The 21026-nt window shown below is 37.3% G+C and overlaps 1 protein-coding gene across 2 annotated transcripts in view; it reads left to right on the forward strand.

Annotated features, from left to right (window-relative positions):
- Positions 1–8525: 8525 nt before the first annotated feature.
- Positions 8526–21026, forward strand: part of LOC137503013 (zinc finger protein ZFP2-like) — a 46091-nt gene continuing 33590 nt past the window's right edge. Inside the window, exons 1-2 of one of the 2 annotated variants that reach the window (XM_068230363.1) lie at positions 8526–8597; positions 15830–15959. In XM_068230363.1, coding sequence (XP_068086464.1) covers positions 15894–15959 — 66 coding nt within the window. In that variant the 5' untranslated portion in view covers positions 8526–8597; positions 15830–15893. Of the gene's footprint in view, positions 8598–14609; positions 14859–15829; positions 15960–21026 lie in introns of those variants that run through there. The other variant, XM_068230362.1, reaches the window with a different exon arrangement.

Raw genomic sequence — 21026 nt, forward strand, 5'->3', positions numbered from 1 at the left:
GCGAACCCTGTAGAAAGATACATGAGGGAAATTGCTAAGTTTGGCAGAATATACTGCAACCAACAGCATTAGAAATGGGTGGAGATATTAAGTATTATTGAAAGGAGCTTGAATAACACCATTAATCAATCCATCGGACAGATTCCCAGTGTAGCTCACAAGAATATACATCCTGAAAGGAGTTGGGACAGAATATTTAATATGCCCTTGGAAAGGAAGCCAGATCCACAGCAAATAGAGACTATGATAAAGGAAAAATTACAGGAACAGTCACGGAAACGATTAAAGAGGATGCAAAATAAGAATTTCCATGCACCTTACAAACGAGGTGATCTTGTATTAATTAAAACAGTACCAATATCTAATGCACCGAATAGAGTATGTGCGAAGTTCCTATCATTATACAATGGCCCATATAAAGTTGAGCGTGTGCTAGGAAACAATGCATACGAATTAACAAGCATGAATGGTAAGTACAGAAATGTACACAATGCTTGTAACATTAAGCCTTATTACCAAGATAATGAGACTAATGAAACCACAGAACTAGAAAAGTAAAGGGCCAAAAATGTATAAGCCACATACCATTATCAAGTTATCATCCGCAAGTCATTTGAAATTTCGATTTATTATGTTTATTGAAGGAAAGAAACAGCTGATTACATAAGCACAGTCGAGTATAGCAAAGAACATCTCTAAATCAGGAACGATAATAAACGGTCGATATAATAAAATCGATCAGCCAGTCGCAATATGACAATGAATATGTATAAGAAGCGAAGGCACATTTATGATTCGAGTTTAAGGAAAATATATTGTGACCAATATATTTGTCCGTGACGGGGGACAATAAATGCGCCCGTTCGCACATCCACGACAGAGTACAAAATGGCGCCGACCGAAGGTATGGGCCTTTTAATCTTTTTTTTTTTTTTTTGCTAGGGGCTTTACGTCGCACCGACACAGATAAGTCTTATGGCGACGATGGGATAGGAAAAGCCTAGGAGTTGGAAGGAAGCGGCCGTGGCCTTAATTAAGGTACAGCCCCAGCATTTGCCTGGTGTGAAAATGGGAAACCACGGAAAACCATTTTCAGGGCTGCCGATAGTGGGATTCGAACCTACTATCTCCCGGATGCAAGCTCACAGCCGCTCGCCTCTACACGCACGGCCAACTCGCCCGGTACCTTTTAATCTAAAGCAAGCAAGGAATAGTCACCTGTTATGATGTCTCAGAGGGCCATTTACGTTATGGAATGGTCATGTATTCGAGTGAAACGGACAGTGGACGGTCTACAGTATTGTTTTCAAAAAAAATAGAAAAAACATTATTATTAAAAAAATCTTCATCTTGAATTTACACGACATCGAGAGCGGACGCAGTTACCGTCATCGGAATATTTCTTTTGGAGAAGCAAAGGATCACGTATAAGAAAAGAAGGAATACAACGATTGAATAAGAATAAAGTATAAGTCTTCGCCAAAATTCAAAATCAGTTGAGACGAAAATAAGCGTACTGAAGTCGTTACGTAAGAAATTGCGGATACGTCGAAGAGCTACGAAGAAAAATAAAAATAAATTAAATTAAGGATAAACGACGTCTGAGAAGAATAGTAAATGGCTGTATATTGCAATATTATCTTCAACTTTGAGACTGTCAAGAAGATGATCAAGATGATGTGCTAAATTCACATGATGGACCGACCTGGGAACAACTCATCTTACCATACGACCAGGAAATGACGAGGAAGGCGACGGGTAACCATCCGAGCGAGCCATGACGAAGGAAGGCGACGGGTAACCAGATAGTACTACCAGAACGAAGGAGCGGATGACGATCCAGATGTCTAACCCGTGACCGAACCGAAGACCCATCTACATCCAATGGGAATGGAACAGCTGGACCAGGGACAACCATGAACGAGCTAAGTCATTCATAACATTCTATTGCATAATTTTTGGTTTGCTTACACATGTACCTTAGGTATGTACTGATGGCTAATTGTAGACCAATAATATGGCAATGCAAGTGATGATTACCATCGATATGTGAAATAATTAAGTTCGTAGTTACGATTTAGTAATATGGCAATATGCTATATCGACCAGAATACTTGTAGGAAGCGTGAGGTTATAAGAGAAATGTGAAACAGCTGATTGAAATGACATACTGCGAGATTATAGAGATTTCATTGAAGTAATGCATAAAGTTGACGTCACGAATGGTTGTGCGCGGTGTAGAAAGAAACATAGAATTACGCATTTGTTTGGTTCAAAGAAAGGGCATTGAACTCGTCTGTAGGTAATGAGAATCTGCGACTTGTAAATATTATTAAGAATCAGTGTGGTATTTTAACGTAGTCGTCAAGTTGGGAAACGCGATATTTTATTATGGAGGCTACGGTGTTTATATTAGATTGATGTTATAATGAGAATATGAATATGATAATTGGATGAAAGTTTCGAGTTATGTATTGTGATTTGAGAAGGTTTTACGCGATGCAGGACCATCGTGTACCTGCAAGTTAAGTTGTGCCACACTACAGGTTAATTTATGATTTATTTGCGTAAGAGTGCCATACACCGCTGGAGCTACACAAGCCAAGGTACGAACTGGATTTATTAGTACAGATGCATGCTCGTGACGTAATTGTATTTCAGTGTAGTTGACTTATTATGAACATTAGAATACTACGACTTTGAATAGCTGTAGTTAACCAGAAGCATTACGACACCGATACACATGAGATTATGTTTTCCAAACCTCGCAGCTTAGCGCTTCCATGTTAATTGCAAGAGAGTAAAGTAGCTTGCATTGTGGTTGAATGTTATTGAAAGATAACTATTAAAAGGGACATTGAACCTATAAGGGCATGTGTGAGACAGTCAAAGATTACGCTGAAGTTAGATAGATAGCTAGATTGGTTAATATTCTCCGTTTGAACGTACATTTCTTTAACGAACTTCAGCTAGGGAAAGGCTAGAGTAGGAGCCGTATTTAACTGGCACTAGGAAAGAATGCCTTAGTTCGTAAGTAGTTTCCATGCACAACGAGATCGTTGCAACAAAATCATGACTTCGGATTTTATTAAAACTTAACGTTATATATTCAGATCTATTTTCGATTTCCTATATTTCAGTCAGAACTACTTAAACGAATTCCAATTTATTCACACTTAACTTATTAGTGTATTTGAGATGCACTTCGGCTGGATATTGTATCCAAGTGAGTCTGTTTAAATAAGACTAAAGAAAGTGAACTATCGGAACGAGTTTATTGTGTCGATGTTATACTTACATTTCAAATGCGAGGTGGACCTCAGATATGTCCAGTGATCTGTTGTAAATGTGTAAATATTGAACCTCAATTTCACAAAGGAACTGATCATTTAAATAATTTAAATACTGATTATTATTTTATTTTATTATACGAGCCAGCGCTGACTCATTCTCCATACGTATTTCCAGTCAATTTTGAATAATGCGTTGCATAATATGGAAATTAGAAACTTAATATTTTATTAATAAAAATCTTGTTATTTTTCTATAATTGCTAAGGCTTTACGTCGCACCGACACAGATAGGTCTTATGGCGATGATGGGATAGGAAAGACCTAGGAGTTGGAAGGAAGCGGCCGTGGCCTTAATTATGGTACAGCCCCAGCATTTGCCTGGTGTGAAAATGGGAAACCACGGAAAACCATCTTCAGGGCTGCCGATAGTGGGATTCGAACCTACTATCTCCCGGATGCAAGCTCACAGCCGCGCGCCTCTACACGCACGGCCAACTCGCCCGGTCTATAATTGCTGGTGTCATAAATTCTTTAATTACTGTCTAGATTGTAAGTTAATTAATAGCTAAGGAAGGTATCGTGTAATTAAGTATTCATTTAACCATGGTAAGTTCTCTCGAGGTCAAAACTCTGATAAGGTTGTCGGGGATGATTATCATTATGTCGTGAGTAACGATAGGTATCACCCGTGAGTTGGAATTCTCTTGGACTCACGTAAAGCGAATTCTACAGTAGAATTACATGTCTTACTTGCTATAAGTAAACCCTGAGGTATCCGCTGAGCGACTCCATTTCGTCAAACTAGGCTGCCCAACGACGAGTTAGAAAATGGAGGTATCGGGCAAACAATGTTTAATCCGGAGCGGTTACAGAACTAATAGCATGTCGGAGGCCATGGCATGCGGGGGTGGGGGGAGCGAACTTCGGGGGCCCCCCGAAAAAAATACAATAAATAAAAAAGTCCTTTATAGAGGATCTTCGAGAATGGATGCTATTACATTCTACACCTGTGTACCAGAGTGCGTTAAACGAACTACACGTCAAGAAGAAGGAAATATGGAGCACGTTTTATATATCAATCAAAATCAATCAAATCAAAATCTCTTTATTTGCAAATGAGGTGTCTACCTCGGTGGAAAATGGTACACTAAAATACATTATTGTCAAGCACTAAATTTTAAATTAACAGGAGACGAAGAAAATTTTCCTAGAATACAATATTATACAATTTACGCTAATAATTTTTTCTATTAAACACACACATCATCCTTAATAAATTTATATTGTTTACAAAATTCTACTTATAATATCTTACAAACATAGTCAACTCATATACAGTACGGTATGTGAAATTACTTCTAATAATACTATACAACTGGTATAAGATTAAAATTAACACTGAATTTATTTACATATTTATATTTTACCCATTTTGGAACCTAAGTAGCATAACGACCTGCTGCGTCTTAACCAGAGCCCCTTTTGCCACCACTTTTCAGAGTTCCTGAAGGGCCTTCACAGCTACCGTAGCGGTCCCAGGGCCCTCGAAATCCCCACTGTACTTCACCCCTACAGGCAGTCCCCTACTTGGGCTGTCCAAACTCCTTAGACCAGGGGATGGAATTAATTTAATCACACACATTTATTATTTACAATATCCTGCATTGGTTGAATGCCCTCTAACATTTAATTTATTATCTCTGTTGTTGTTTATTCTCTTCTTGAATATCTGTACAGATTTTGGAAAAGGATCAAACACTACCCCTGGTAAACTGTTCCACTCCTTCACGCCCTTCCCAATGAAAGAAAATTTACCCCAATCGCTTCTGCTAAAATTCCTTCTAATTTTGTACTTGTGGTCAGTTCTACCAATATAATTATTTTCCAACCGAAGCCTCTCACGGATATCTCCCCATGCTTCTTCTCCTGTATAGGCTCTATATAATCCTATAAGTCTAGTTTTCTCCCTTCTCTTACTTAAAGTTTCCCACCCAAGTTCCTTTAACATTTCTGATACACTACTCTTTCTCCTGAAATCCCCTGTTACAAACCTTGCTGCTTTCCTCTGCACACCATCTAGTTCTTTTATTAGGTATTCTTGGTGAGGATCCCAAACACTGTTTGCATATTCCAATAATGGACGAACCATACTTAAGTAACTTTTTTCTTTTAATTCTTTGTTGCATCCTTTAAGTAGTCTCATTATGACATGTAACGATCTGTATGCTTTCCCAACAATGTCATCAACATGACCCTTCCAGTGCAAATTACTTTCAAATCTCACACCTAAGTATTTGCACTTGCCATCTTTTGGGATAACTACCTCATCCAAAGTATATTCAAATTCAGTTTTAAAGCTCCTGTTTGTAAATGTTGTAACAGTTGATTTGCCTCCATTAATCTTCATATTATTTTCTTCAACCCATTCTTGGATACTGTCAAGGTCCCTTTGTAATTCTGAACAATTCTCAATGTTATTTATTTCCCTATAAACAATTATGTCATCTGCATACAATCTTATTTTCGATGTTATATTGTTCCCTAAATCATTTGCGTATATTAAGAAAAGTAACGGACCGATTATACTACCCTGTGCAATTCCCTTCCAGACTTTCTCTTCCTGTGATATATTATTTCCTACTTTGACTTTCTGAACCCTTGAATTTAGAAATGTTCTTATCCAACGTATAACCCTTACATCCAATCCTATTCCCTCCAATTTCTTTAATAATATTCCATGTTCCACTCTATCAAAGGCTTTGGAAAGATCTATGGCTACTGGTATGCAATCTAACTGGCCTCCTGAATCTAACTGATCTGTTATGTCCTGCTGAAATCCCACCGGTTGTGCCTCGCAAGAAAATTTCTTTGTAAATCCATACTGGCTCCTCATGAACCAATTTTTATCATCACATATCCCTCTGATGTACTTTGCTATTAAACTCTCCAGTATTTTACAAACTATACTGGTCAGGCTGATTGGTCTGTAGTTCTCTGGTTTCCTTTTATCACCCTTTCCTTTATAAATTGGTATTATAGATTCCTTCCATTCCTTTGGTATTATATTACTATTTATAACATAGTCAGAGAAATTTTAAATAAGGCACTGTGTACCACCCCATTGTCTTTAATACTTCTCCAGTAATTTAATCACTTCCTGCTGCTTTTCCTTGATGAAGCAGTTGGATTTCTCTGAAAATATCTTCATTTGTGAATGAGAAGCTTCTTGTTTCCCTCTGTGTCTCTCCCTCTCTATCTTCTGTTACGGTTTCCAAGTCCTGACAATCTTCTACTGAATCTCGGAATTCCCTACTAAAGAGGTTTGCTTTCTCAGTATCTGTTAAATAGTGTTCACCCCCTTCTCCCACCATTGTAGGAATTTGGATTCCTTTTCCTTTTTGATTCCTAATATATGAATACAGCTTTTTCCATTTCCCTTTGTGGTCATTACCCTCTTGAAGAATGCCATTCATATAATTCTCTTTTGCTTCCTTTTTCACTCTATTCAGTTCTCTCATTAGCTGTTTTCTACTTTCTCTACTCTCCCTACCTTCTTTGATTTTCCTGTTTACTATTCTACATTTACTTTTTAATTTTCTTATTTCCCTTGTGTAATAAACAGGGTCTGAGGTCATTTTATCCTTCTTAACAGGTACAAATCTCTTCTCTCCTTCCCAAATGATTCCTTTAAATTTAGCCCAAAGTGTATCCACATTATTCCCTTCACTTATCCAACAACTGAATTGTGATTTAAGGTAAGTCCCAAATTCATCAACTTTAGTTTTTCTGTATAATTTCTTGTCTTTTGTGACCCTCTTATTAAGCATTTTTAGTACAAGTCCTACATCCATTATTACAGCCTTATGGTCACCTATTCCTTCAATTACCTCAGTTTTATCAACAATTTCCCATGGTTTAACCAAGAATACATCTAGCAAGTTATTGAGACGAGTTCGTTCTTGTACTACTTGTGTAAAACCTCCCTCCCAAATTAACTTATTTGCCAGTTTCTGTTCATGGGCTTCACTTGCAGCTCCATTCCATTCAACTTCAGGCAAGTTTAGATCTCCCCCAATTATTACCGTATCATTATTGTTTTTATGAGTATAATCTATTATTTTCTCAAATATTTCCATGTCTCTTTCCTCTCTTCCAGGCTTATATGTTCCTATAATTCCCACCTCCTTCATATTATCACAAACTAATTTTATCCCTAATATTTCATCCCTTTCATCTGTAAACCATTCATGCGAACAATAAGTTTCCTTCACCAGAATAAATACCCCTCCTCCCATTTTATCTCCTCGGTCTCAACGACAGACTGTATACCCTTCTGGAAATACTTCTGTATTACCCACCCCTTCTCTCAACCACAATTCCACTCCTATCACCACATCCGTCTCATAAGATTCCATCAATGTACCGAATTTTAATTGTTTATTTACTACACTCTGACAGTTTACCAAGAGCAATCTCAGATCTCCTTCCCCCCTAAAACGTGACTGTTGAAATTGGGTAACGTTTGACTCATGAGTTGAGAACTTCCCTGGAACCCAGATCCTTGTACATAGATCTTGATTTAAGAGTCTGGGTTTTCTGGCAAGTTTCCCTGCATGTGCCACTTTAGTGGTATGGGTTTTCTTAAGTACAGATTAGTTTGCAAATCTCTGTTGATAATTGTAGCAATTTGTCTACAGAGAGTTGCTTTTCCATTACCATTTAGATGTAACCCATGTCTAGTGAACATTTGCCTGCCAAGACCTAAAGTATCTACTACTTAGACATTTCTAAAACTCTTACTTAATCACCACTTATACCACGGATGCTATGATGACTCGAGATTGGCAACGTCCAAATTACGACCTGCGACATAATATCATGACGCGATTCGCTGTGCTTCGATTAAACTAATGTACATGAAAATATCCGATTTTGTTTCGAAGTGTGAGGTTTGTTATATAAGACGCGTATTAGCCAGTGGTACATCTTATTCCATTAATTGTGTTACAGATTTTCTTCATTGAGGAACTGTGATTTCTGTCATTTTACAGTGTGTTCACAACCTCTAACATATTGTCAGTAATGTTCAAGTTTCAATAATTTACTTTTGCCAAACTTACAGATCTCAATTGAGAATCGTAATAATATTTCTGCTTCAACATTCTACGCTACATATTTTTTATATTTAATTTTCTTAAATTTTACTTTTACTTAAGAATTAAAAATGTATAACTAGCTTTCTTTTTGAACCTTTGTCTCACAAGTGCCGGCAAGTCGTGTTGTAACACACACAGGAAAGAGCAGGTGAAGAAATGCGGACGGTAGTTTCAGAAAGAAATTACAAGGCGTAGTGTGTAATTTGAATTATTGTGTTCATGTTTTATTTACCTCTATGTGGGATTTGAAAGTGATGCAGTGAATGTTGAGTTTTACTTTACACTGTCGGCTGCGAAAGATGGTAGTAGGGTTCGAAATCTTCAGAGTTGTTCCGTTTAGGATATCTGGAATATTATCTGAATATGTAGAATTCTTGGTATATAAGTGTTGTTATGGAGATTCATTACTCCACAACACAGCTATATCCAGTACTTACTCCTCATGTTTTATTTATCAGTAGGTTGCCTCTCTTTCATATTTCCTCATAATTATTGGTTTATGAAATATCTTCTTCAGGAGTGAGTGGCGATGAGTTTGCACAGCTTCAAATTCCGCGATGGGCAGCCCTGAAAATAGTTTCCGTGGTTTCCCCATTTTTTCATTAATTAACCTTAATTAATGCTCCTGTCTTCCTAATCCTAGCCTATTACCTTTGATATGTTAGTGAAACGTTAAACCACTACTACGAATGAAGGAAAAATCTTCAGGACTAAATTCAGTCTCTGGAAACTGTACAAGGTAGTTACTTGCAAGTAAAACCAATTATATATTAATAGAATAACCAGTGATGGGCAGAACAAGTAAACGTGGCACTCTTTAGTAGTGTCCCGTATGATGGAATATGCAAAATTGAATTGATCATAGTTTCCTCAATAGATATGTAGTCTGCTTCCTGGTGGAAGTGGGATGCGCTTGAGAACGGTTGGCTGTTGAGAGAGCTCTTGCATTATTGTAGTGATAAAGTAGTGAAAAACCTACTGAAATAGCTTAATTTTGTGTATATCTGATTCATTTAGTGCTGTTTATATAGTGGTGTTTAGTGCTTGTTGGTAGGAATTGGGAGTAGTGATATTTATTTAAATGTTGTAACAAGTAATTCAGTTGGTCTTCAGTAAATTACGTTTTCTAGGTTAAGTAGGCTACCTAGGTGTACCCTGTTTCGAATTTAGGTTTAGGAAATACTTTAGGTAATAATATTAACTTTAAAAATATTTGTAAATATCGGTCGGTTTGTTGGTTATACTTACAAAGGCAGATTATCATAAGGAATAGTACCGTAACCTCTGCACTAACTTCTCCGGTATTTCGTATAGATATCCGTTCAAACTATCGCGAAGGTAATAATTTACTACATTAAAAACCACGATACGCCTGTAAACTTCTATTTAAAAAGAAGTTAAAGAGATTACACAGTAATAGTTAACAGTCGTCGTATTGTTATTGATTATTGTCGCTCCTCATATTCAAATATTGCATTGTTGGCTACAGTCATGAACAAAGGGTGTAGTGTAGTCAAGTAAATATAAATAAAAATCAGCTGACCTTGTATTCCATTCATTTGTACTTCTGAGCAGGTAGTTAAAGTATCCGTAATTTATATTTCGCGCCCTCGATCTTTCAGTATTTATGAGCGGTTAGCTAATAATAATAAAGTTCATATATCACAGTAATTGCAGTTCAAGTCCCTGGAGTAGTAGTAGTAGTAGTAGCTTTGATATAAATATTTGAGAAATTATTGTAGACAACTTCGTATTTTTCAGTAGGCCTAATTAAGGACACTTTTTTTTTCTCCATCCCGTGGAGTAGGGAAAATAATAGTAATCCACCAACTGTAATAATCACATAACCACATTTCAGTAGAATTGTAGTGAAGATAAGGTATAATATATTTGATAGTATCTTGCCAGTTATATTCGTGTTTTTCTTCGTGTACGGCAATCCTTTTGATACTTAAGCATTTAACCAAACGCAGTGTAGTGTAGTGTAGATACATTGTAGTATAGATACAGTACATTTAGATAGTGCCGTATCTTGCCTGCTATATTTGTGTGTTATCTTTCGTGTATATCTATTAGACCGTAATACTAATAATAATTTGTCTAAGCATTTAGCTTCGTTGGTAATCTTTGAGTACAGTAGTTCTTGCAAATTTCATTTCTGTTGTGCTTAGTAGTGACATACGGTACTGTACCGGTATCGTAATTAGGATACGTCTGAAAGTAGTTTAAAAATTACTGTAGTGTACTGTACAGTAGTATACGAGTAATATCTTATTAGAATTTAGTGTGCTTATTTTATTATTGTAAAATATTTGTGTAGTACTGGTGTAGTAGAGGTATCCGTAGAAACTCTTACTAAAATATTGGTGAAATTAGGATAGGCTTAATTGCAGTTTGGAATTGTGTAGTTCTTGTGTATTACTTTCGACATTCAGTAATTAACAGCAGTTTTTATCCTGTTAGGGGTTGTAGGGTAAAAAATATAGAGCACGACTAAGTAGTATTGTAGTGTAGTCGTATATTAATTACCTTATTGTTGTGTACTGTCTCAGACAATATATCCCTCCGTTCATTTATTTTTTGCAAATAAGTTATTTTATTTTTACTTTCATTTTTCCCCCGTAAAGAATGGCTAAGGAGTGTCAGTGTACTTACTGTGGGTGTGGCGAGGCATTGAGGAGTATGAGGGAGGAGTTGGAAAGTTTTAGGGAGATAATTAGGATTCTCACAGAAGACAGGAAGGAAGATAGGACTCCCTCAAACAATGTTCAGGTTACAGTAGGTGTACAAGAGGGAGGGGAAGGAAAAGGAGAAGTTGTAGAAGACAGGTGATCTAATGTTCTAAGGGGAAGGAGATTGCAGGCTAAGAGCTCTATTCAGGATCAGTATTCAGGACAGGTGTCTGTGCGAAATCGGTACGAGTCACTCCAGGTAGAACAACAGAGGGAAGATGAGGGACAGGGAACTGTTGCTGAGATGTGTGGAAGTAGGAGGAAGGGAAAAGGTAGGAAAGGGAAATGTAGAGTAGAGGATAGGAAAAGACAGGTAGTACAGGCTCATGGGAAGGAGGAAAGGGAGGAGGAAGTAGCTTCTGCAGCTATCAGGAAAGATAGGGCTGACCAGGAGGGGATTGGATCAAATGAGGTGGGTAGGGTTGACGCTCTGGTCATGTGGGATTCCATCTTTAGACACGTGGGGAACGTGTGCGGAGGAAAGGGAACCAGGGTAGAATGTTATCCAGGAATTAGGTTGAGGCAGATGTTGAGGAAAGTAGAAGAGAGAGGAGGGGAAGGAGAAGGTGGTAGTGTTTCACATTGGTACCAACAACGTAAGGCAAGCTGATATAAGTACCAACATAGTTGGAGATGTGTGGGATCTGGTAAATGCAGCACGGGTGAAGTTTAAGAAAGCGGAGATTGCTATTAGTGGAATACTGTGTAGGAGGGATACTGACTGGAGGGTGATTGGGGATTTAAATGAGATTATGGAGTGGGTATGTGGGAAACTGGGAGTGAAATTTCTAGATCCTAATGGGTGGGTAGGAGATAGGGATCTGCGCTTGGATGGCCTTCATTTAAACCGCAGTGGTACGTATAAGTTAGGAAATTTGTTTGGAAGGGTAATAGGGAGGTACATTCAGGGAAACGGGATGGCTTAGGGAGCGGTGATAAGGGAACTGGAAATCAAGTAGGGATGACATAAAATTGTTAGTGTTGAACCGTAGAAGTATTGTAAAGAAAGGAATAGAATTAAGTAATTTAATAGATATATATTTACCAGATATTATAATAGGAGTTGAATCATGGCTGAGAAATGATATAATGGATGCAGAAATTTTCTCAAGGCACTGGAGTGTGTATCGTAGAGACAGGATAGGAATGGTGGGACGGGGAGTGTTCATTCCGGTGAAAGAAGAATTTGTAAGCTACGAAAAAGTTAAAGATGAGACACATGAAATTTTAGGTGTAAGACTCATTTCTAAAGATAATAGGCAACTTGATATATTTGAAGTGTACAATTCGGGAAATGGTAGCACTGACGCGGATTGGGAATTATTCGACAGGATAGTCAGCTATGTGGGAAACGACTTGGAAAGAAATGTGATTGTAGCGGGTGATCTGAATTTATTGGTTAAAAAGTTCCCAAACCTTGACCTAAAGGTTGTTTACAGGCTGAAGATGCCCAAAATAATGGGTGAAACATGTACCTGACCAAACAAGTCTACATAAAATCATGTAGATAATAACCACATTAAACGTGGAAAGTATTGAATAGGTGGTTTTTTATTAAATTATCCTTGATATCCATGCCTAAGATCTGAATTTGCCAGATGTCAATTGGGAAGGAAATGCGAACGACAGGAAACATGACCAACAAATGGCAAATAAGTTAATATGGGAAGGACAGCTGATTCAGAAAGTGTTGGAACCAACCAGAGGGAAAAATATCGTGCTGATAAAACCAGATGAGCCCTATAGGGAAACTGAAGTAATAGATGGTATTAGTGATCATGAAGCTGCTTTTGTGGTCGTTAAAAATAAATGTGATTGAAAGGAAGGTCTTAAAAGTAGGACTTAGGCAGTACCATATGGCTGATAAAGCAGGCATGAGGCAGTTTCTAAAAAGTAACTATGATCGGTGGAAAACGGTAAATAAAAATGTAAACAGACTCTGGGATGGGTTTAAATAAATTGTTGAGGAATGCGAAAACAGGTTTGTACCTTTAAGGGTGGTAAGAAATGGTAAAGACCCATCTTATTATAATAGAGAAATAAAGAGACTAAGAAGGTGGTGCAGACTGGAAAGAAATAGAGTTAGAAATGGCTGTGGAAGTAAGGAGAAATTGAAGGAACTTACTAGAAAATTGAATCTAACAAAGAAGGCAGCTAAGGATAACATGATGGCAAGCATAATTGGCAGTCATACAGATTTTAGTGAAAAATGGAAGGGTATGTTTAGGTATTTTAAGGCAGAAACAGGTTCCAAGAAGGACATTCCAGGAATAATTAATGAACAAGGGAAGTGTGTATGTGAGGATCTTCAAAAGGCAGAAGTATTCAATCAGCAGTATGTAAAGATTGTTGGTTACAAGGATGATGTCGAGATAGAGGAGTAGACTAAGGCCAAAGAAGTAATAAAATTTACATATGGTAATAATGACATTTACAATAAGATACAAAAGTTTAAAACTAGAAAAGCGGCTGGAATTGATCGGATTTCTGGGGATATACTAAAGACAATGCGTTGGGATATAGTACCATATCTGAAGTACTTATTTGATTATTGTTTGGTCAGAGGAGCTATACCAGATGAATGGAGAGTTGGTATAGTAGCCCCTATAAAGGAAAGGGTGATAGACATAAAGCTGAAAATTACAGGCCACTAAGTTTGACATGCATTGTATGTAAGCTTTGGGAAGGCATTCTTTCTGATTATATTATACATGTTTGTGAAATTAATAACTGTTTCGATAGAAGGCAATTCGGTTTTAGGAAAGGTTATTCCACTGAAACTCAACTTGTAGGATTCCAGCAAGATATAGCAGATATCTTGGATTCTGGAGGTCAAATGGACTGTATCGCAATTGACCTGTCTAAAGCATTTGATAGGGTGGATCATGGGACACTACTGGCAAAAATGAGTGCAATTGGGCTAGACAAAAGAGTGACTGAATGGGTTGCTATATTTCTAGAAAATAGATCTCAGAGAATTAGTGTAGGTGAAGCTTTATCTGACCCTGTAATAATTAAGAGGGGAATTCCTCAAGGCAGTATTATCGGACCTTTATGTTTTCTTATATATATAAATGATATGAGTAAAGGAGTGGAATCGGAGGTAAGGCTTTTTGCGGATGATGTTATTCTGTATAGAGTGATAAATAAGTTACAAGATTGTGAGCAACTGGAACGTGACCTTGAAAATGTTGTGAGATGGACAGCAGGAAATGGTATGTTGATAAACGGGGTTAAAAGTCAGGTTGTGAGTTTCACAAATAGGAAAAGTCCTCTCAGTTTTAATTACTGCGTTGATGGGGTGAAAGTTCCTTTTGGGAATCATTGTAAGTATCTAGGTGTTAATATAAGGAAAGATCTTCATTGGGGTAATCACATAAATGGGATTGTAAATAAAGGGTACAGATCTCTGCACATGGTGATAAGGGTGTTTAGGGGTTGTAGTAAGAATGTAAAGGAGAGTGCATATAAGTCTCTGGTAAGACCCGAACTAGAGTATGGTTCCAGTGTATGGGACCCTCACCAGGATTACCTGATTCAAGAACTGGAAAAAATCCAAAGAAAAGCAGCTCGATTTGTTCTGGGTGATTTCCGACAAAAGAGTAGAGTTACAAAAATGTTGCAATGTTTGGGTTGGGAAGAATTGAGAGAAAGAAGAAGAGCTGCTCGCCTAAGTGGTATGTATGTCTCAAATATTATTACAATATTATAAGTCCACCTGTTCAATACAATACAATATGATCCACTATTTCATATGGTCAAAATGTTTTATACATAATACATAAAAGTCAATGGTACATGTTTCACCCTCCTTACGGGCATCATCAGCCTATATCAATCTTAAAAATAATACATATGGAGTCATTCCAATCTTATAAATTATAGGTTAAAAAGTTGAAAAATGATTTCATAAAACATTATACAATAACATCTAAAACAACGATAATGCACCAAAGTATGTTAAAAGAAAGTAAATTAACAGTTTTGAAGATTAAAACGTGGTTGAACATGAAATGTCGAGAGTTTAAAAACTAAAATGGATCCTTTTGTTATAATATCATTAAGACTGTGATGGCCTTGAGTCAAGCTAGCGTTGCTGAAACAACCTGACGTACTTAATACGCACCGTACGAAAAATCCTGATCATTTCTTCCAACTTATGTTTCAACGGAATTATAACATCAACTTGACTGTCTTTTAGATCCAATCGACTACCATAATTACTGAACTCCGCTAGCTTTGACATACGTTTTATCATTAGCAACGCCTCTACAAGAGTTCCATTTTCTTTGCGACTTTCAGATATACCAACCGTATACATTTTAACATGTTTATTACGTTCATACTTCCGTTTTAAATAACTGACAGTGATTTTACCATCTTGGATTCAAACTTTGGGAATTGAAGAAACATCCCCCTTTGATTATTGTGTTTACACTACGTTATTTGTTATTTCAATTTCATTGGGATACAGTTCAAAATGGAACATCATGAAATTTTTATCTTTAAATCTACAATCATGTAAAATTTCACGTCTTTTTAGTATGAACATAATATTGAAAGTCATGTAAAATTACACGCTCATTGCTTAGTGTGTTGTCAAATAACCTAAGTAGTAATGACAGCAGTAAGGTAATATGTTTTTCAGTGCAAGGTCATTGCAAGTAATCAACAAACCCAGTACCTTCCAACTACTTCAGTTGCAATGTGAAATGGACCTGGAAATAAACATCAAAGAGGAACCAGCCTGGCTTGAAGAAACAACAAATGCATCACTTGTAAGTCCCATTCCAGTTAACTTTATAGAGATCAGAATTTAACACATAGCTGAATAAGTTTGGCTGGGGCAAAATTTACTGTGTTTCTTACTCAACGTTAACACCAGCAGTCTTCATATGCTCCATGGGCATCTAGGCATGGTATGTCTCTGTTTTGTTTCTCTGCCTGTGATATGTGATAGTGTGCTACAAAAAGCTGCCAACTCTTAGGAACAACGAACAACAGTAGTTGTGGCATAAGCCCTCAGATTAGGGCTGCCGAGTGGCACATTGTCCTTTAGCATTTACTAGTGGGTGGCAGTGCATTCCTTGTTTGATGGTGACAAAAAGCTGAATTAATGTTGTGGGGTTGATAGTGAAGGAGCCTTGGTTAGGTCCAGCTAGTGAGAAATTTGTGATAGGCAGTGTCTCAACATCGAAGCTTCAGGGCATTTCCTGTGTTAAGTACCCATTGACTGACTGTCTGTCTGTTGTTAAGTGTTTACCTCTGTTGGTTACTGAAATGGATTTCTGGAGGTTATGTGGTTATGAATTTATTGTGCATGGTTTGATAATGAGAATTTTTGTGGGATTGACATTATTCCCTATCATATGTCAGCCCATTGCAGTGCTACTATTCGCTGAAGTGATGGAGAATCTTGGGTGCTAGATTGAATTAGGTTATGACCAGTAGTTCCCCCTGGCTCTCATGATGAGCATATTTTTCCTCCAAAATAAATTCCAGGTAAAATTTGCATCATCAAAACTTCTGTACAGTGTCACTGATGTTGGGTGAGCGTGTAGTAAATTCAGCGTTAGCATTTTGCTGTGAGTGTAGCTCATCCAAAGCAAACACCCTGATGAAGGTGGAGATGGAGTGAAATATTTTGGATAAGGAGCAAGATATTTTCATCACCTTTCCTTGCTTTGTCTGTTGATTCTCTAATGACAGTCCATTGCTATCTTCTGAGTGTGGATTTCAGTTCAGTGGCTCTTCATCTGATAGCTCAGAGGGTAAACTGATGACATGCTAATTTCTGGGTGGCGATTGTGATTCAGGTTTGGTCTAGAGGTATGTGAAGTAGCTGTATTTTCCCAGCACATGCCTGTAGTTGTACTAGCATGAAAGTGAATTCCTGCACGTCATTCTGGCACCTCAGAGTCTTTGGAAACCGTGAAAGTTGGAAGAGAGATGTTTAATGAATAACTGCGACTTGGCAGTAATAATCTATTGCAAACTCTGTGTATTGCTAATTTATAGATGTGTTATTGCCCAAGATTTGCTTAGAGACAAAATTCTGCAGTTAGTGCTCACTATTCTCAGAATAAATGTGTTCATGTTTTCTTCTAAGTTACAGGCACTACAGAAGGGAAATGTGTCTGAACATATCGAAGACCTGAGCGTTTTGCTGTTCAAGGTCTCTACCTTTGATATTTCTTGTTTTGTTCTGTGTCAAACTTGAACCTGACATATGTGCGCACTCCTAATCAAGAACTGTAGGTTTGATATATCTTATAATGCTACTGCATCAAACTTGTACAGATCTCAAAATTATGTTAAAGAAATATGTGTCATTATTGGAAACTTTTAGTTAGTGTGTTAAGTTTGGTGTTGGGTTAGTCTGTATTCTTTACTGTCAGTATCGAATTGAGTTTGGTTGTTTGGTTTAGTAGTCAAACTTCTTCTATTTTCCCCCTCTGATTGTAATAGAGAATGGTTTGTCCATTGTACATGTTTAAAACAGCAATATCCTCCAAAACCACTCTACCACCATTAACACCACATGTAAAAATTTATTACTCCTGTCTTAATTAGTGTAGAAGAAGTTGAATCACAAATCTTTCATCAGTGTTCTTGAGACTGGATACACCAGTCAGCTAAACAGAATGTCAACAGAGGTGTGATTACTCTGGGTTACCCACACATCCACAATCTGCTGGATGATATGTGTGTTAAGGAAAGAGCAGATATGCTGATGGCATACGAGAGTTAAAATCTTAATGTGATTCCGCTCAAAATAAGTATTTTGCTCAGACATTGAATTCATTTAGGAAGGCAGAATAGTGGTTAACCCATTTTATTCCTCAATACAGGTCAGTGTCTATGTTACGTAGAGAACCATGTCTACAGACTCTGGACTATATGATTTCTGAGAAAATTTTCTTTAATGTGCCCCGACACTTTAAGGACTTCAGGCACATTAAAAATTAACTTTTCTTTCCTCTTTGTTTTGTGCATCTTTTTTCATCCGTTCCTTAGTTCAGCTACTGTTCTCTTTCTTCTGTATTGAATAGGTTAAGTTCATATATTCTAGAATTTTATCCTCTAATTCACTTTTATTAATAAATTAACTTATATTAGAATGTAAGCTTTTGATCACACTCCCTCCCTCACCTTCTTTAGTACTGTCAAGGTTTTATGAATACATGTGAAAATTTTAAAGGTCTCATAAAAGATCGTAGAAGAGCTTTTGAAACTGCAGGTGTACACTCCAACACTGCTGATGGTGTTCTCATCCCCACAGTTCTTCACAGGACACAGCATAACATTCTTGTAGCAGTAAAATGTTTTATTTGTAGTCGCTTTGCGTTTGGGCTACGTCACATCTTTCCCTGCTATATGACTGTGATAAGCCTTCTCCTTCCATGATCGTTTTTTATTTTCACATGTGGAAGCATTGTAATATGCGGTTCGAAACAGCTGTACCAATGCAGCATGTACGCCCTGTGATCTCAGCAAAACCACAGTAGAAAATGTGATTCAGATATTTCAAGGTGTTTTTATCTGTCTAAAAACAACTCCATGCTGAGAACAAGGAAAGATTTAGAACTGTTTTAATACTTAAAAGTACCGAGCTCGATAGCCGCAGTCACTTAAGTGCGGCCAGTATCCAGTATTCGGGAGATAGCAGGTTCGAACCCCACTGTCGGCAGCCCTGAAAATGGTTTTTCGTGGTTTCCCATTTTCACACCAGGCAAATGCTGGGGCTGTACCTTAATTAAGGCCACGGCCGCTTCCATCCCACTCCTAGGCTTTTCCTGTCCCATCGTCACCATAAGACCTATCTGTGTCGGTGTAACGTAAAACAACTAGCAAAAAAAAAAAATACTTAAAAGCAGTTCAAACAACCTCTAAGATTTGATTGATATGATTGGACATATGAAAACAATACTGTACCAGGAAACATTAATGCCCTGAAGCATAATTTATAATGTCAATTAGCTGCAACAATACGGCCCGACATGCGAGGAACTGCAACAGCATGGCTCAGGCAGGCAAACATCTAGCTATCTACGTCAGAACTTCAATGTTGGAGACTGACGTCATGATCACGTTATCTACATTGTCGTTATTTCCCTCTCAATTTTGTGCATCTTTCTTCATCCTTTCTTTAGTTCAGCTACTGTTTTATTTCTTCTATGTTGAATTGGTTAAGTCAATATATTCTAGAATTTTATACTGTAATTCACTTTTAGAACATACGGGAAATATATTTACTAACTTTTTATCCCGCGGAGATATCAAATAATGAACTACACCATTCAGTAGCCAATGATTTAAACGTCAACATTTGTAATTGTTTTTAAATCAGCTCATGGAATTAAAAGTTATTCCGCAGTAAACAATGCAATTTTATCATAAGGGGAGGAAAGCTAACACAGCTTTTATATAAAAGCAGGCATTTGTCCTGGTCAGACAGTTCTCAACTCACAGCAATCACGTAAGCATGCTGTTGACCTTGGATATACACGTCGAAAGTCAAACATAGTTATTGCGTAGCAGTACTCTGCTTCAATTATCTTAGGACTTATATTCCAGTGAACAGTGTTGGATTTAGAAATTTTTCAATTATTACTATGATGACCTGGTAACTCACCATTTTTAAAGTGTTTAACAGTGCTGGTGATTGTAACTTTCTTTATGTTTTGGCTTTAACTCAAGTGAACTTGACTATTTAAAACTTACAATTTTCTTCGAGACAGAATAACTTAAAATATTTACAGCTGACAAACGTGTGAAAGTTATGGACATTTTCTTGTAAAATAATATATCATTTACTGAAGCAGGCTATCTCATACTAGTGCTTTAAAGTACAAGTCTAATTAAAATTTTGAACTATCAATGTACTGATCTTTTGTCACATGTGCGTTGTGTGCTGCATTCTACTCTACCGCAATCAGGACTTGTAAACATTTGCGAGATATAACATTCCATCATTCTGAATAGACTTTGATCTCAGTGTGACAATACTTGTAGATATTCATGAGATAATAACATTCGGTCATTTAAATAGACTGTGATCTATGTATGAAAACACTTGTAAATATCCTCAAACTGTGCTTTTTTGAACAATGATTTCCTAAAAAATAATTATTAACAATTTACTGCTAGTGTGCACTTAACATGATACTGTGTTCGTAGTCTGATTCATAAATGTGAAATGTAGGTTCGAGTCCCACTATCGGCAGCCCTGAAAATGGTTTTCCGTGGTTTCCCATTTTCACACCAGGCAAATGCTGGGGCTGTACCTTAATTAAGGCCACGGCCGCTTCCTTCCAACTCCTAGGCCTTTCCTATCCCATCGTCGCCATAAGACCTTTCTGTGTCGGTGCGACGTAAAGCCCATAGCAAAAAGAAGCATAAATGTGAAATAGGTCGGATAGGACACTCGATTATTATTACTAGTCAGTTGAACTTTTTTGTGTTTTTATATCCAACGCAAAATGCATTAAAACTCGACAAGTGCCTATTATAATCATGTGTACCTGTCAACATGGGATTGAAGACGTGGTTTCAATGTGGGATTGGAGACATGGTTTCAGCGAGGGACATGGGACGTGGTCTCAACGAGGGAGTTGAATGTGGTACCTTGGGAGATGACATCACGACACCGGCCACCAGACATGCTGTTTGCTGAACTGCATATATTCACAATTCAGTCCTGAATTCCAGATTACAGGCGATATGAGTGTTTTTCAGACTCTTTTTGAATTCCACATGACTAACTATTCATTGGTAGAATATTAGAATCAGAGATTCTGGATAGCAGTTCAACAAACAATTTATTGACTCTTACTGGGAATTAT

The sequence above is a fragment of the Anabrus simplex genome, chromosome 14, assembly GCF_040414725.1.
Source record: "Anabrus simplex isolate iqAnaSimp1 chromosome 14, ASM4041472v1, whole genome shotgun sequence".
Lineage (NCBI taxonomy): Eukaryota > Metazoa > Arthropoda > Insecta > Orthoptera > Tettigoniidae > Anabrus > Anabrus simplex.